The following is a 15,953-nucleotide window of genomic DNA, read 5'->3' as shown; positions in this document are numbered from 1 at the left end:
ACGGCGGAGAATCGGTCGTCGCCACTGCCAACCGGTGCCCGGGCTCGAGCCGTCGTCGTTACCGTGGGAATGCAGCGGGCTCCTTATAATAATCAGCTCTCTTCCACCCCGCGCCGCACGCCCTACGGTGTTGTGTGCTCGCACACCGTATAGCTCGCGCGCCATACACGCACACGCACACACACACACACACACACATATACATAATATTATTATACAAACGGGCGCGCGCGATCTCCTCGTGTATCTGTGTGTGCCACCGCGCCAGATGTGCACACGTACATCATATTATTATTATTATTATTTGCTCACGGGCCAGACGAAGACAAAAGATGTTTTCTTTTTCTCCTTTTTTTTTTTTTTCCTTCTATGTCAGCACACGTACCTACCTAAACACGAGCCTTCGAGATGTTCCCATACCGTGTATACCTACCCACCGCCGACCACTCCGACCCTTTATATTAATCCTTTTTTTTTTTATCTTATTTTTTTACCTCTTTTCGCCCGGCATATTATGGTACTCGTGTTTTAACACGTTATATATATATATATATATATATATATATTATGTTGATTGTTGTTTCGTGCCGTCTCGAGCGCACAACAATATACGAACCCTTAATGGGCTTCTTTTTTTTTTTGTTTTCACTATTTGCGCGTGCCCGACCCGTTTTAATTGAACTCTACCGAAAGGTAGACGCACAGACTGATTTGGCCGATTTCTTTAAAAGGACCAGACGACGTTTCGGGCGCCAAAACCGGGCCCCCGAAACGGCACGGGGTGTTGTACCGCAATAACATCAGATCTCTGATTAGTATTTTTTAAACAATAACATATAATCACCGAAAACTGGGTCGACCGAACTACTCCGCGCCGTCCGTTTCAAGAGGGCGTCGAAAGAAAACCTTTGGATACAACACTTTTAGGTCGCGCCACCGTTGGTGGACCGTGAGAGCGTAATATTTTCATCTGGAAACAATCTACACGTGGCGTATTAATAACAAACGGTGTACTTGTAATAAATAAGATATGTTTTTTTCTTTTACAGTGAGATGGGGGGCGGTAGGGCGGACGCCGGGTGTCGAATGAATTAATAATATATTAAGGACAATTTAACACCGAACGGTCGTCGTGACCCCGGCCGGCTGATAAGTCAAGCGCAAAAATTACATAAGCAACATTTTAAAAGCTTTTGACGACCGATCGCTATCTGCATATTATCGTAGCCGGCGAAAACGACAACGGCAACAATATTATTCATAAAAAAAATGTACAAAACATTTTCTTCGACCGGCGACTGGTGTTATCGTCGCAGTAAGTGTAGGTACGTTGTAACCGCATCTGATGTAATTTTTTATTTTTTTATTTTATCTAGGGGCAAGTCGATCCGTTGGCGTTTTGTGGGGAGGGGGCACGTTCGAGGGGAACACCGTGGAGTGGTGTGTAGCTGGCGATTGACGTCAAAACACCGCCGGAAGCCGGTTCGGGCCCGGAGCGTGCTGGGCACGTGCAAGCCTGGCAACAAGTGCGCGTTTACCTACGTCACGCGCGCCGCTTGAAGTGTCATCACGTTGTCATCATTCATTCGTCGACGGCAATTTACCATTATTGTTGTTATTATTATTATTATTATTGCCGCTCTTTACGGGTACCGTGATCGACCCGAAGCGGATAACACACCCGTCTTATCGGCGCGTTCCGGAGTTTAAAAGTAATACAATTTGAACATGTCCCTCACCCTCTCGCCCGCTAGGTCTCGCCGCCGCCGCCACCACTCGAACCGACAAATTATAAATATTATAATTATTATTATTGGTGATAAAATAATAATAATTGTTATAACATATTGCGACGCGACGGCCATTCGATAACGACGTGCGCACCCGTTCCACCGTTTTGTCATCCCCCGAAGAAGAAGCCCAAAAACCTTAAGACATTGAATACGTCGAATATGCCCCGTCTCTGACCTCAAAATATTCATTCCGAGACCAAAACTAACTAAAATATCATGTTCTCGTTCACAATAATGTCGTGTATAGTTTTGACCGATGATTATGATGATGCTTAGTCAAACAAATGGTACTGCATTATCAGCGCCCGAGCGACCCATCCGCGAGATAAGGCAACCGTTGTGTTGGCACGGTATTGACTTTTTAGCCCGTTTAGACGTGGCAGGCGCGGTGTAAACTGGAATGTACTCGCCGAACGTTTTTCGACTTATGGAAAACACTCGACGCACTTAAAAAATAAATATAATTTATACATTGAGTTTCTTGTGCGTCGCATGTGCGTGACAACGTTTTCACCCTCGTGCAACACGTGCGGGGCCGTTTGGTTTTTTTCCCCCCGAAAATCGTAACCGTCGGCGCCGAGGGCGTTTTGGAAAGATTTGTTTTTGTTGGCCGACGGCACCCGTAAAGTAAAAAAAAAAAAAAAGACGTTAAACCCACACCGATATAACAATATAATTAAGCAAAGTAACCGGGTCGTGTTAAATGTCTTTATTTTTTCCACGTGGTACGCGTCATTCGTCGGCACAAATATTTTCGCGTCCGCCCCGGCTGTTAATATACATACAATAATAAATATGATACTTAATTTACGGCCCGAGTTAACGCGTCGTAAACGCCGCACTGGCGGTGATAGCACGTGGGGTCGGCAACAGATATCGAATACAATAATGTAATAACAATATTGTATCATGACGTGTAACAGCCTTTGTGGTCCTGTTTACAATCACGGGAGGGGACAGAGAGAGAGATAGAGAGAGACATGTCTCCCCTCTTCCGTGCGCCCAAATGCAAGTAAACTTTTTGTCGCGTTATAGTGGTTTTTACAATTTTTGTTTTTTTTAAGCACTCCCGTTAGGTGAACGTTGACAACGGTACACAGGTATGTACCGCTGTAGTTGTTACAAAAAACTCAAAGCTCGGAATTCAAAAAACTTAGGGTCAACCCGGGCTCTTGTATAAAGTGCGGGTGCCCAAGCCGACCGAGTGGGGCGAGTCGAGACGAGGCTTTACCGGGCTAAATTGTGAATCGTTCAGTTTTCCCTATTCGCGTCCAATTCGATTGTGACCGCTTTAATTGGTTCGACCTCTGGACGCGAGAAAGCGCAAAGTCAAGGATACGCGGGTTCAACGCGGCTCTATATATATATATATACATATATACAAATATATTTCACTACTGGAGTTTGAACCGTTCCGTATGGTGTGTACTCTTATCGTTATAACGCCATTCGGAGGTGTTAACTATAATTATTATATTATTGTTGTAGTAGTACAAAATATATGTATACTGCTGGTCGAACGCGGGTAAGGTAATACACACACACACACACACGCGGTCTTGTAGCGTTGTCAAGCCGAACACGCGCGACCACCGTCGCTTATTGTACACGTATTGTATTGAAATAAATTATACGTTGTTATGGCCGTCGCGATTTTACAATGTCAATTAAACGGGCAGTCGACCTTAAACGGCGTTTTCGTTTGGTCGCCGTTGACCCGCCGTATCAAAACGGGTTCGAGTCGAGGCGGCCGTTTGTACCATAATATTGACTTTGGTACTTTTGGGCTAACAAATTGACAGTACATAGTCCTCTTTCAAGTGAACACGCTCGCGTGAGAAGTGCCAATGTACATTGTGATGTTTGATTATCAATATTATTGTGGAGTTCATCCAGTGGCGGATTATTTTACACGGCAAAACCGGCCATTTGACAAAAAAAAAAAAAAATTATTATTTTGCCCGTACATCGATGATTAGCTCTATTTTATTGGGCCCTTTTCCTCAAATCCGCCACTAGACTGTTTACGTTAAACGAGGTGCTGATCGTTGACTGTGTGTGTGTGTGTGTATCGTTCCGTTCAATTCACACAGTACATATTACTATTACTACTACTCGCTTGTGCCGTAACAACAAACATGTATGTACATATATATATATATATATATTATGTCTATATGTATAATATGTACATATTTGGTATAATGTATATAATGGTAATGTTATTAATCGTGCCGCGGTAGGTCTAGTCACACACACACACACACAAACGATTCAAGGAGTGGCGGCGGCGGTAGTCGTGCGGTCGGTGCGGCGGGGAACGTGTGGTGTCCGTCGCACGTGCACACGTCCCAATAATGCGTTTGTACGTGTATGTGTGTGTGTGTGTGTATACGCGGTGAAAAATGCCTATAGACCGCTGCTGGCAGCTGGCCGGCTGCATCGTCATCCGTGTCCGCCGCGTGTGTGGGAACGTCGCGCTGTCCCGGGTTCCCACGGACCGCTCGCCTATATAACGCCCCACTCGGCGCACTGCACAGGCATTCCAACACTGTCCGCCGTTCGTGCAACAACCGTGCCTGCCGCTCTCAGTGTTGTCGACCACTCTTGCTCAAACCCGAGCCCAACCGAACATTATTATACTATACACTATTACTGTACACGTGCCGTGCCGCCGTTGTCGTTTTTTTTTTCTGCTCGAATTTAAACAATTTTATTTTTCGTTTCGTGCGTTTCGTGCGTTTGTGTGTGTTCGTCGCCAAAAATCAAAAAATGTCTTCCGTCGCCACAGAAATGCAACAACCCGTGTCCAGGACTTACCAATACAGAAAGGTAAATACGATTTTTCAATAAAAAAAATGTATTTTTTTTTTTTTTTAATCGAGTATATCAGTGTTGTAATACCGGCAAATTTTAACGAACATTAAAATTGTTTACATACATTTTAATTTAATTTGTTTTCCGGAGACTTGAACGCAAAAATATAAAAAGTTAGAATTTTTTTATTTAACGCCGTAAAGCGGCCTAATAACCGTACATATCAAACGACAGGTAAAATAGAATTTTCGAGGAAAAAACGCATTTTCCTCGAATAAAATAATATTTTAATATTGCAATTTAAACGCCCGTTTTTGAAAATAATTTTTTTTCGGTATTATGATATTTTTATGCTATTCACCGATTTTCTTCTCAACGTCCTTAATGTGTTAATCGATTACTAATGATGTTTGTTTTTCTTCAGGTTATGAAACCAATGCTTGAACGCAAACGCCGTGCCCGCATCAACCGTTGCCTGGACGAGCTCAAAGAGATCATGGTGGTGGCTTTGCAAAACGAAGGCGAGAACGTCAGTAAATTGGAAAAGGCCGACATCCTCGAGTTGACCGTGAGGCACTTGCACAAGTTGCGCCGCCAACAGCGACTTTCCGGCAATCCGGTCACCGAAATGGACCGCTTCCGCGCCGGCTACACGCGTTGCGCCTCCGAGGTGTCCCGGTGTCTGGCCGCCACTCCCGGTCTGGACGTGACGTTGGGCGCCAACCTGATGACCCACCTGGGCCACCGGCTCAACTCGATCCAACCCGTGGCCACCCAAACAGCCAGTGCCGCCGCCGCCGCGCCGCTGTCACTCAACGTCGACTCGTCTTCCATGTCATCCGCCTCCTCCTCGTGCTCGTCGCCGCCACCGGCGTCGCCGTCCAGCACGGCTTCCTACCCGATGCCACTAACGCCCAACTCCACCGTCGGCAGCGAGTCCTCCGACAACCTTCTCCAGGTAGTCGACATGTCTGTGAAGTCACATTGCACCGCCACATCCAACCAGTCCGTATGGAGACCATGGTAACACTTATGCAACAACGGCTCTAACGCGTCCCGCGGTCTTACCGAATAATAATTATCAACATGGCTATAATTACCAGTTAATCGATTTGTATGATTATTACACTTTTTTTTTTTTGTTACTTCCATATAATTTCTATTATTATTATTATTATTTTCTTTTTAAAAGCATTTTGTTTGTAAATCAATCAAATAACTACGGGGAGGGGGGAAGGGATGATATGATAGAGGTCAATTCTAAAATTGTTAAGGCATTTTTTTATTCGCACATGTTTAACTGCAAATTTATTTATAACTATGTTTTTATTTTCAATGCCTATCCTGTGATACTAAGAAGGGTAATTTGTTCTCATAATATAACTTGGTAGTTTTATCTACCTCATAGATTTTAATTTTTTTAATTTATTTTACATATTTATTTGTGTATCTCTTTATTTATATTTTATATATATACATATATGTATATTCGTAAGAATATTTACAATTTTTTGTAGAGACTGTGATATAATATATTCTACAAACTATATTTACACATACATCCACTTGTTTTATTATTATTATTCATAAAACTGCACAACTCCTTTAAAGGTTGACGTACTTTATAAAAAGCGCCAAGGTAAATCATATTTGATTATAGCAGATTAAAACATTTTTATCAAGAGTATTATCTTGGAATAAAACGGTAAACTAATACAGTCTAGTATTTACAAAAACAGAATTATATTTAGCTGTACAAGGTTTTAAAAACAATTAATTAAAAATGTATTATTAGGTATGAACACAAAAAATATATTGAAGAGTGATAACGTTTTCAATAGTAAAAATTATTTAAAAACGTTAGGCGTTACTGTATTTTTTTTAAGAAATAAAAGATAAACATTAAAAATTGTAACGTTTTTTTGAACAACATTTGCTTGTTGGTTTTCATCTATGGTGTATCAGAAAAGAGTGTATTTTCAATATTACAGGTAATTCAAGAAATTAATTAAAGAATTATTTATTATAACAATATTTTATTCTACCCATTAATTTATGAAATCAAATAATTTTCATAATATAAATTTATCCATTAATACACTGTTGTTAATAGTATATACAAGTACGAATTTGTAAATTATAAGTGTAATATAAACAAATGTTGTAAATAATTAGTCTTATTATCTACAACAAATTGCCACTAACTTCCACATATATTATAGTGTTATGTTTTTTTTTTCTTAAATCTCAATTGCCTCTCTACATTTAATCGATACTTAGTAAAACGATTAAGATTGAAAACTAACGAAAGCAATTATTTTTTTAAGAGCACCCATGTACATTGTACGTGAACTGGAAGTGGTTCGGAGGATGAAATGCATGTGCTGAAAAAAAAAACTGATAGTATATTGTTTTTTTTTTAATAATATATCGCGGTAAGCTATTCTACCTACGACATACTTAAATACACTCAATTTATAGAAAAGGCTCAAGAACTAATATAATTAGAGACTTTCGAGTACTCGTTATAAATTCGATGCCGTAAATTCCAAGTTCTTAAGGCTTGAGTAATAGCGCACAGATATAATATGTAGTAAGGCCTATTGACATAATGAATAATTTATTATAATATTAAGCGGTTGCACGCATCACAGTTATCAAAGGGGCAAATAAGCAATTTAATTTCACACTCGGTATATGCTAGTCCAGGGAAGGCGCTACTTGTTGCTGCAAAATAACTAAAATAATAATAATTGCAATGAAACATAGAACGCTTCTTTTTTGGTGACAATATTATTTGAAATACAATTTGTTTAAACGTTAAATGTAATTAATTCAAAAGAACTGACAAGGATGTACACATTTCTTACGGTAACTTTTCTCTTAGGTTTAATTTTATAAACCGCGCTAGAATGTAATAGGAACATTTTAAGGCGCAACGTATAGGCATCTTTACATGCACGCTGCACTTTGTAGTGCTATTTTTTCAATTTTATTGAATAACTTATTTTATGAGTCGCAGCAATGCAAATTTTACAATATCTTACAGCTATTAGTATAAGTTTATGTTGTTATTTTCGTACAATCGCAATAATGTATCTCCAAAGTATTTGAATTTTACAAAATGATAATTATGTTATCCAGTCGTCCACTGACCCCTGTTGGCCATGTTGTACCATTGTAAATTGTACCTACTATAATATCATAGATTTACAAATGTTAGCACATACTGGTTATATATATTTTTTAATTGACAGTTATAAAGTACGTTTAAAACCATTTTGCCTGCACAGTGTACTGTATATATTTTATCTAGTAGTTATTAAATTAAATATTACTCAAATCTCAACAATTCAATACCCATGTTATTTTAATTTTCCGTGTTATTTCGTTGACAATCTTATTTAAGGCCCCTGGATACCGACCATTTTTAAGGAGTTTTGTATAGGCAATATTTAAGAAAAAAGTGTTTTTAATACATTTCCACCATGCCAATTCATTTACCGGTTAATTTGTAAAAGCACCATGGTATTATTTTTAATTTAAATCATTTTGTCTATGAGTAAAAGCCATTTTAGTTAATATAATAGTAAATATTGTAACGCTGTGCAAGTTAAACATCAAGTATAGATGTTCTAGAACATGATAATAAAATTAAAATTATACACTACATTTTATAAAATATCTAATTTATATAATTATTTAGTTTAGTTTATTCTATATATAAGTTGAAAAAGTGCAATGTGTTTTGTACGTGTTTGACTTTATCAAGCGTACGATTAATTCGAACGTTTTTTTTTCTAATAGTCACATTTACATAATATAAGTAAAAAACTCTTGAACAAACTGCGATAAAACATATTGTATTTTATACTAATGTGTGCTGGGTGATTCTTTTAGCGCAGTACGCTAGTTTTCTCATAAAATAATTATGTAGTAATTCATTTTGTAGTATTTCTTTTCGAAAACATTTTTGTTTATGTTATAATACAACGGAGCTACTGCACTGGAAGTGGAATTCCACACATGTTGAGATTTTAAAAATTCATCTCAAAATTCAAATACGCTCGAACAAAAAAATATTTGGAATAGAAATGTATGAAACGCAAACTCACTGTTTTTAATTGAATAAAGTATTATGAATTAGGAAATAATCTACATTTACAATAATTTTTTATTGGGATGTTTGGCTACACTGTTGTATATTGTTTGTTATCGAGAAGTTGATTGATATCAGAAATGTGTACTAAAATATTGTAATTTATTAATTTTTTATAAACAGTAAATATTTACAATTTACAAAATACATTTTCAAAATTACGTTCATAATATTTCAGAGATTTTTATTAATAACTATTATAGAGGTTAATAAAGTGTTTAAAATACAGGTTATCGTTGAAAGCCATAACTTATACTTTAATATTAATATTTATTAATAGTACTTTTATATATTTTTAATTTATACTGAAAAATTATGCTTCCATTAAAACCGCCGGTTTTAAAAAAAGAATTAGATACAAGTTTTATTCCATTTCCGATTTGTGATGAAAATGGAGAAATATCAAAGGAATCGTGGCCAACATTTCATGGAGTTCTTGACAAGCAGACAGTTATTATTAATGATTCAAATGAAATTGTGCGCCTTACGAATTTTGTTAGTAACAACATATTATTAGCTTATTACATTAGCACAGATAATATAAAAAAAATATGCTATTTCAGGGTTGTTTTGGTCAGTCTAATCTACCTCATCGGGTTACAAGTTTCACTTACACAAACTCTAAAAATAAAACCACAAAACGTAAGAGGAACTGGGGTTCATTGCAATTATTGCCTTACAATTTCACTGAAAAACCAAACGACAACGTTAATGAACCAAATGAGGAAGAAGACAATCCAATAAATTGGAACGATCTAAAACAAAATTTTCCCGATAAATATGAAAGTTTAAAATTACTTGCTGGACAAAATCAAGATATAGTTTACCATTTACTGTTAGAAGAAGCGTTCTTTCTTCACTTTACACTCGAATGTTTAGAGATTAAAAACGAAGATGGAATGTTTATTAATACGACGCAATGTTGGAATATTTTCAACAGTTTAAAAACAAATTTTCCTTATTATTATGCTGCATACCATTATTATAGATCTAGAGGATGGGTAGTGAAGCCAGGTAGCCAGTACGGTGGAGATTTTGGTAATTATTATCATTAAAATAATTCTTAAGCATTTATATATGTTATACTCTTCTTATATATTTTCAGTGTTGTACAAGATATCTCCAGTTTACTACCATTCATCCTATGTTGTTATCATTACCATAAATGATCAAAATACTAAAATAACATCTTGGCCAGAAATGTTGGGTTGTGTTCGAGTGACAGAAGCAGCTAGTAAAGATTTAATTTTATGTACAGTATTCGGTCCACCTTATAACGATTCTAGCCCTATTGATATGACTAAATACACTGTAACCGATACTATTATTAAACGTTGGGTTCCAGCTCAAAACAGATAACATGTGAATTGTGATTTGTTTTATATAAATAAAATTTATTGGTTATTTTTTTTTTAGCTTCAATGTTTTTTTTTGATAAACAATCAAAATGTACAAATTTTATTACTACATTATAACTTCTAACAAAAGTTAACTTTTCATTTTCTGTTCATCTTTCTTCTTCCCGGTCAATCTATATTCTCTTCGTTCAACAATGTAATTTTCACGACATTCTTTAATGAATGTTTCATCGTTGAACCATTGTCCCATACAAGCGTTTAACTGTTTCACTTGAGGTTTACATTTGTAAAATGCTAAAATCCCAGTATCTAAACAGCAATCTCCAAATGCTAAAATTACATATAACATTAAAGTAAAAGTTTCAAAATAAATAATTAAAAGAATACCTTTATTTAGTTCAGCACATTTTTCATACTTTGCTTTTTCGCGTACTATTTTAGGAATTAATACATTTTGCTCAATTTTTCGTAGGCTGTAATCATCAGGATCTCCTAAAATATAAATATTACTTTAATTTAGATTTTACAATCAATAACTGTAAACAATGACTTACCCAATCCATGAGGACCACCAGAGTATCGAGACTTTCTAGTTTCTGTCTTTTCTGAACTATTAAACATCACGGGTATTCGACTGTAGACGATTAGTTTATATACATATTTTTGTTAAAATAAAATTTTATAGTAAATTTATTAATTCAATGCAAACTAAAATCCATAACCATCAACGATTTTATAATAATTCTATTGCATTTGCCATTTAGTTAGTAGTTTTTGAATTTTCATTTTTTTTTTTTTATCAAAACTAATTGATAGTAAGATATAAGGATAATAAAATGATTTTAATCACGAAAAAACATAACCTCACTTCTATGTTTTTAAGGTTATGTGATTACTTTGTTGTCAAATTCGCATAATCATTTTTCGAATACAATACTCATTCTCAAACGCTTCTGTTAAATTTTTTATGTTTGTGATACATCATATTTAAATATTTATTATTTGAATTAACACTTAGAGATATTTTCAGTTTTTCTTATTACAAATTACATAGTGTTTATTAATTAAGATCATATTTAGTTCAAGTAATTAAAAAAATTAATATTTATTGTAATATTAGCAAAACAAATTAAAACTGACTTATTTTTTTTTTTGTTCTTTAGAATATTCTTGAGATATGGACCGTTTATTAAGATTGGGCGGTGGAATGCCCGGATTAGGTCAAGGATCAGCCCCGGCTGCTGATACGCCTGTGGTTGACACGGCCGAACAAGTATATATATCATCATTGGCCTTATTAAAAATGTTAAAACATGGTCGAGCCGGTGTTCCTATGGAAGTTATGGGTTTGATGTTGGGTGAATTCGTGGACGACTATACTGTTCGTGTTATAGATGTGTTTGCTATGCCACAAACGGGAACGGTAAGAATTTCTTGGTTCAATATCGCAATAAAAAAATTATTACATTCAGTAAATATTTCTCCTTAGGGTGTGAGTGTTGAAGCTGTCGATCCAGTATTCCAAGCAAAAATGTTGGATATGTTAAAACAGACTGGTAGACCAGAAATGGTTGTTGGATGGTACCATTCACATCCTGGATTCGGTTGTTGGTTATCTGGTGTTGACATTAACACTCAACAAAGTTTTGAAGCACTTTCTGAAAGAGCAGTTGCCGTTGTTGTTGACCCCATTCAAAGTGTTAAAGGTAACTAGGTATACAGTAGAAATTTTTAAATTTCGACTTTATTTTATTAAAACGCAATTCTATGATATATCTTAATTTATAACTTATACCTAGTAGGTACATCAAATATTTGTAATTTTTTTAATTTAATTTAAACAACCCAAATATATAACATTCAACTAGTTGGAAAAAAAAATTTAAAACAAAAATAAGTAATTTAATTAATTATTTACAAGTGGGCGATTGTTTCTCATTTGGATGTTGAAAATGTTTATAACATAAATGAACGCCATATGAGCTTTAACCAATATACAGAACAAATTAACTGTAAAATAGCAAATACATTTTTTGAAAAGGGTTTCCAAAATAATGCTTAAAAGAACACGCTAGTCAGTTTATAACCAAACACCTAAAAGGGGTAAATAAAGAAAAAGTTTCTACTTCTGAGGAAAAGTGTTTAAGATGGTTTAAAATATATCTCATGCAAATTTTCAAAAAATGTATCTTGTAATTTTAAGTCTGTAAATGCATTCTGAACTTTTCATTCGATCAATCTACACTTATTTTTGTATACATTAATTTTTCTGTTATAGAATAACAATTAAATACAAATATAAGAATTGTTTAAAAAAAATATATATTTAAATTTTCAGGTAAAGTTGTAATAGACGCATTCCGTTTAATCAATCCTAACATGATGGTATTAGGCCAAGAACCAAGACAAACTACTAGTAATTTAGGACATTTACAGAAACCATCAGTTCAAGTAAGTAATATATATATTTTAAATTATATATTGACTTATGATACTCACCCTTGAAGCGTTCTGGTGTGTAGTGGGGCAAACAACGTCTATTTTGCAGTATTGTGGAAGTCAAAGCTGATACTTCAACTCCCAATACTTTTTTCCCACATGTCATGTTAACAGAAAATAAATAATTTTCATTTAACTTTACTGTTTTACTGAAACTCAGTCATACAATTGTTTTTAGGCATTAATCCATGGTTTGAACCGGCATTATTATTCTATATCGATAAATTATCGAAAAAACGAACTCGAGCAGAAAATGTTGTTGAACCTGCATAAAAAGTCATGGATGGATGGCATGGCCCTCGAGGATTACGAGAAACATTGCGATACAAATCGATCCACCGTTAAAGAAATGTTGGATTTGGCCAAAAGCTACAACAAGGTAAACCACACAACAAACGGTTATAAAAATAAATCACAAAATGTAATTTATGTATATCATTCAGGCTTTGGAAGATGAAGATAAAATGACACCAGAACAACTGGCCATCAAGAATGTAGGTAAACAAGATCCGAAAAGACATTTAGAAGAAAAAGTTGATACACTCATGTCTGCCAATATCATTCAATGTTTAGGGTCTATGCTCGATACGGTTGTATTTAAGTGATGACTTTTAAAGGCTTGTAAATTAAAAAAACAAAAACAAACTGGATTACCTAATTTTATTATACAAAATATTTCAGATTTTAATGAATCATATTTCGTACACAGTTCATGCAAATATTATTTATAGCTCCATATTATTTCATTTATATGTGTATATATAAAATTAATAATAAAAACAAATTAAAAGTGAGTGTTATAACGTATAAATTTAAAATTATTTACTTACAAAAATTGATTTCTCTAAGTCCTTATTTTTCTGTACTATTGTTTTAGTCAATCGTTTTACTTCAGTAATAAAGGTCTGCTATATGTGTAATCATTTGTAACAATAATTACAATTTATAAATAATAATTGCCACTTTATTTTATTAAGTTATTGTTAACATTTTGTAATATCTATAATGAATAATTTAAAAGTATTAAATGTAAATTAATATATTTTTTCTATTTTCTTATTATTCATATTTTTAACATGGACGTGTTCTTGGACTGAATTACTATTTTAACGCCACAGTTGGATAAGTCAGGGAAGGGAAAAAAATAACATATCCATAATTCTATGTTTTTCCGTGTAGTGGACAATTTCTTTTTATTACATTAATAATTGTACTTTTTTTTTACTATTTTTTATTATATTTAATTTTTACCACATAAAAAACGTATTATCTAAAGCAGAATACAATATAGTGAGTATTTTACGTGCACCAATATTTTTTAAAGTTAATTATCATATATTTGGTTACGTAATTGAAAATTTAACTGAGCAAATAAAATGAACAGCTTTGCATCAAAGATGAAATAGAAACATAGTTGTACCATGTCTCTATTATGGTCTTTTTAATCCGCAATATGCAAGAATCAACAAAACTGGTTTTATTTGAAGGCATTTTTTGAAAATATCCTGTAATATTAATCCTAAATAAGTCCCATGTGTGATGTATTAAACGTAATGTAAAAAGATAATTATAGCTTATAATTGTGTTGAAAATAATGGTACATTTTTTAAGACCTAGAAAATTAAGAATAGGTTATATAATTGTTTGACCACTGTAAATACATAAGAAATGATGTGCTAATGATGAAATTTATGAATATTTTCGAAAGACCATTCTACTAACAATAAGTACAAGCCATGTCTATGATAGAAATAATATTGATTGTAATAAAATTTAAATTTTCACATCAATTTGAATATTTGATTGATGTGCTAACATTTAAATTTCAGAACTTAAATGAGGTGATTAATGGCACGTAAAAACTTAGGAGGAAAAATCCAAGTACATCCTTAGCTAATAATATTTTATTTTATTTATTGTTTAATTTTTTAATTTTAACTTAGTTTTTTCACATGGTATTTATATATATATATGTAAGCAGTATAAGTACTGCTTAATTTTTCTAGTTCGAAAGTATGAAGTTTCAAGTAGTAAAAATATAAGAAGTTTAGGAGGCAAAACCGTTACTTAACCTAAATCCTTGTCCCATTGAATTCTTCTAACAAAATGTTATGTTTTTTTGTTGAATTATAGGTAACCATGGTTACTAGTATAAAATATATCTATGAAATCAGCAAAGAATTAGTTTGTAATTTATTTTTAAAAAAGGGTACATATAAGTTTATTTTTTATGTATATTGTATATAAGTGATATTTTCATACGATGCGATATTATAGAAAATGGTAATTTAAAAAGGTTTTGTTCTCTTAAAATATTTGTAAGTTACTTTTGTAGTCTTCATAATAGTATCTTAAACATGTAAGAATAGAATAACAATAATTATTTTTTAAATTTTAGCACTTACGTTTGCTATAGGTAAAACAAATTTATGCGACCAGTTTTTTATTTTTTTATGGTAAATAAATTTTTGAAGTACAAGATAGTTCAAATTAGTCCAAGAGGTTTAAACAAAAATAGTATTACGAAATTTTTACTAATTTTATGTATTATTTTCACATTTCCAGCTTAACAGATATTATTCATAATTATATATAACTTATTGATGTTAGTTTAACGTCTCGTGAAAGCAATTAAATTTAAGGTAATATAAGTATATGTATATTTCCGGCCGTGACTTTTTTTTATGAAAGCACTGTTGACTACTACTGGAAAAACTTAACACTTTGTAGAGCAAATTAAATTTTTAACAGAACTTCCTACATCTGCTTCTACAGCTAGAAAGTTATAGATCTCCGAATTTTCAATTTAACTACCAAGTATAAAATCAATATATTGTCTAAACTATCATTAAATGTAAACTACTTCGTATTATCACAGATTTAAAAATTTTTTTTTTTAAATCGACATAGACTGTAATAAAGCTTCCTCAATTGAATAAATAAAATGAAAATACGACTATCCAACGAGACGTCATCGTTTTTCCCACCAAACGGGCTCTGACTCGTGGAAAAAATCGTAAATGTTAAAAATGAATCCCTAAAGAAGCTAATACAAATGAATCTGAAAATAAATTAATGGGGTCCACATTTATTATAACCACTTTTTTGTCGAATATGGGCCCATATTTTGCCCCTGAATAAATAACCGATAGGCTCTTGAAGTATTGTTTTATAGTTGGCGGTAGTGTAATTTTGAAATTTGTATTTACATAGTCAAAAATTAATATTTACCTATAATATTACATAATTATAGTATAATAGTAAAAAAATTGAGTACCTTTAGAAAAGTTTTAAAAACTTGAGCTTTAGAGTATGGGTATGGTCTCA

General features: G+C 33.5%; 4 protein-coding genes across 4 annotated transcripts; 3 read left to right on the top strand and 1 right to left on the bottom strand.

Annotated features, from left to right (window-relative positions):
- The first annotated feature begins 4,282 nt into the window (after positions 1 to 4,282).
- On the top strand, positions 4,283 to 6,134 carry LOC126841800 (enhancer of split mgamma protein-like). Its single transcript, XM_050578456.1, has 2 exons — positions 4,283 to 4,625; positions 5,035 to 6,134. The coding sequence occupies exons 1-2, from the start codon at positions 4,566 to 4,568 to the stop codon at positions 5,635 to 5,637; spliced, it is 663 nt and encodes a 220-aa protein (XP_050434413.1). The 5' UTR covers positions 4,283 to 4,565; the 3' UTR covers positions 5,638 to 6,134.
- A 2,772-nt stretch (positions 6,135 to 8,906) lies between these two features.
- Positions 8,907 to 10,184, top strand: LOC126841806 (tRNA-splicing endonuclease subunit Sen2). The gene is made up of 3 exons (XM_050578465.1): positions 8,907 to 9,264; positions 9,333 to 9,807; positions 9,875 to 10,184. The coding sequence occupies exons 1-3, from the start codon at positions 9,085 to 9,087 to the stop codon at positions 10,126 to 10,128; spliced, it is 909 nt and encodes a 302-aa protein (XP_050434422.1). The 5' UTR covers positions 8,907 to 9,084; the 3' UTR covers positions 10,129 to 10,184.
- On the bottom strand, positions 10,160 to 10,918 carry LOC126841807 (COX assembly mitochondrial protein homolog). Its single transcript, XM_050578466.1, has 3 exons — positions 10,682 to 10,918; positions 10,515 to 10,619; positions 10,160 to 10,457 (listed from the first exon to the last, which is right to left on the bottom strand). The coding sequence occupies exons 1-3, from the start codon at positions 10,746 to 10,748 to the stop codon at positions 10,258 to 10,260; spliced, it is 372 nt and encodes a 123-aa protein (XP_050434423.1). The 5' UTR covers positions 10,749 to 10,918; the 3' UTR covers positions 10,160 to 10,257.
- A 132-nt stretch (positions 10,919 to 11,050) lies between these two features.
- On the top strand, positions 11,051 to 13,938 carry LOC126841805 (26S proteasome non-ATPase regulatory subunit 14). Its single transcript, XM_050578464.1, has 6 exons — positions 11,051 to 11,212; positions 11,291 to 11,550; positions 11,617 to 11,833; positions 12,466 to 12,578; positions 12,805 to 13,005; positions 13,070 to 13,938. The coding sequence occupies exons 2-6, from the start codon at positions 11,305 to 11,307 to the stop codon at positions 13,229 to 13,231; spliced, it is 939 nt and encodes a 312-aa protein (XP_050434421.1). The 5' UTR covers positions 11,051 to 11,212; positions 11,291 to 11,304; the 3' UTR covers positions 13,232 to 13,938.
- The last annotated feature ends 2,015 nt before the right edge of the window (positions 13,939 to 15,953 follow it).

Source organism: Adelges cooleyi, unplaced genomic scaffold (genome assembly GCF_023614345.1).
Source record: "Adelges cooleyi isolate 19-005CV unplaced genomic scaffold, UGA_ACOO_1.1 ACOO_flye_CR_arks_rails_tigmint_CR_PRNA_41, whole genome shotgun sequence".
NCBI classification, from domain to species: domain Eukaryota; kingdom Metazoa; phylum Arthropoda; class Insecta; order Hemiptera; family Adelgidae; genus Adelges; species Adelges cooleyi.
The sequence above is the reverse complement of the archived record's forward strand: the minus strand, read 5'-3'. Positions and strand labels throughout refer to the sequence as shown.

What these genes read in the sequence shown, in the direction of transcription:
- LOC126841800 (XM_050578456.1), top strand. Translation starts at nt 4,566, where the DNA reads ATGTCTTCCGTCGCCACAGAAATGCAACAACCCGTGTCCAGGACTTAC. An exon ending in GGACTTACCAATACAGAAAG is followed by an intron (nt 4,626 to 5,034) that starts GTAAATACGATT and finishes GTTTTTCTTCAG; the next exon opens with GTTATGAAACCAATGCTTGA.
- LOC126841806 (XM_050578465.1), top strand. Translation starts at nt 9,085, where the DNA reads ATGCTTCCATTAAAACCGCCGGTTTTAAAAAAAGAATTAGATACAAGT. An exon ending in TTGTGCGCCTTACGAATTTT is followed by an intron (nt 9,265 to 9,332) that starts GTTAGTAACAAC and finishes ATGCTATTTCAG; the next exon opens with GGTTGTTTTGGTCAGTCTAA. An exon ending in CCAGTACGGTGGAGATTTTG is followed by an intron (nt 9,808 to 9,874) that starts GTAATTATTATC and finishes ATATATTTTCAG; the next exon opens with TGTTGTACAAGATATCTCCA.
- LOC126841807 (XM_050578466.1), bottom strand. Translation starts at nt 10,748, where the DNA reads ATGTTTAATAGTTCAGAAAAGACAGAAACTAGAAAGTCTCGATACTCT. An exon ending in TGGTGGTCCTCATGGATTGG is followed by an intron (nt 10,620 to 10,681) that starts GTAAGTCATTGT and finishes TTTATATTTTAG; the next exon opens with GAGATCCTGATGATTACAGC. An exon ending in ATGTGCTGAACTAAATAAAG is followed by an intron (nt 10,458 to 10,514) that starts GTATTCTTTTAA and finishes ATGTAATTTTAG; the next exon opens with CATTTGGAGATTGCTGTTTA.
- LOC126841805 (XM_050578464.1), top strand. Translation starts at nt 11,305, where the DNA reads ATGGACCGTTTATTAAGATTGGGCGGTGGAATGCCCGGATTAGGTCAA. An exon ending in CCCCATTCAAAGTGTTAAAG is followed by an intron (nt 11,834 to 12,465) that starts GTAACTAGGTAT and finishes TTAAATTTTCAG; the next exon opens with GTAAAGTTGTAATAGACGCA. An exon ending in TGGCCAAAAGCTACAACAAG is followed by an intron (nt 13,006 to 13,069) that starts GTAAACCACACA and finishes TATATCATTCAG; the next exon opens with GCTTTGGAAGATGAAGATAA.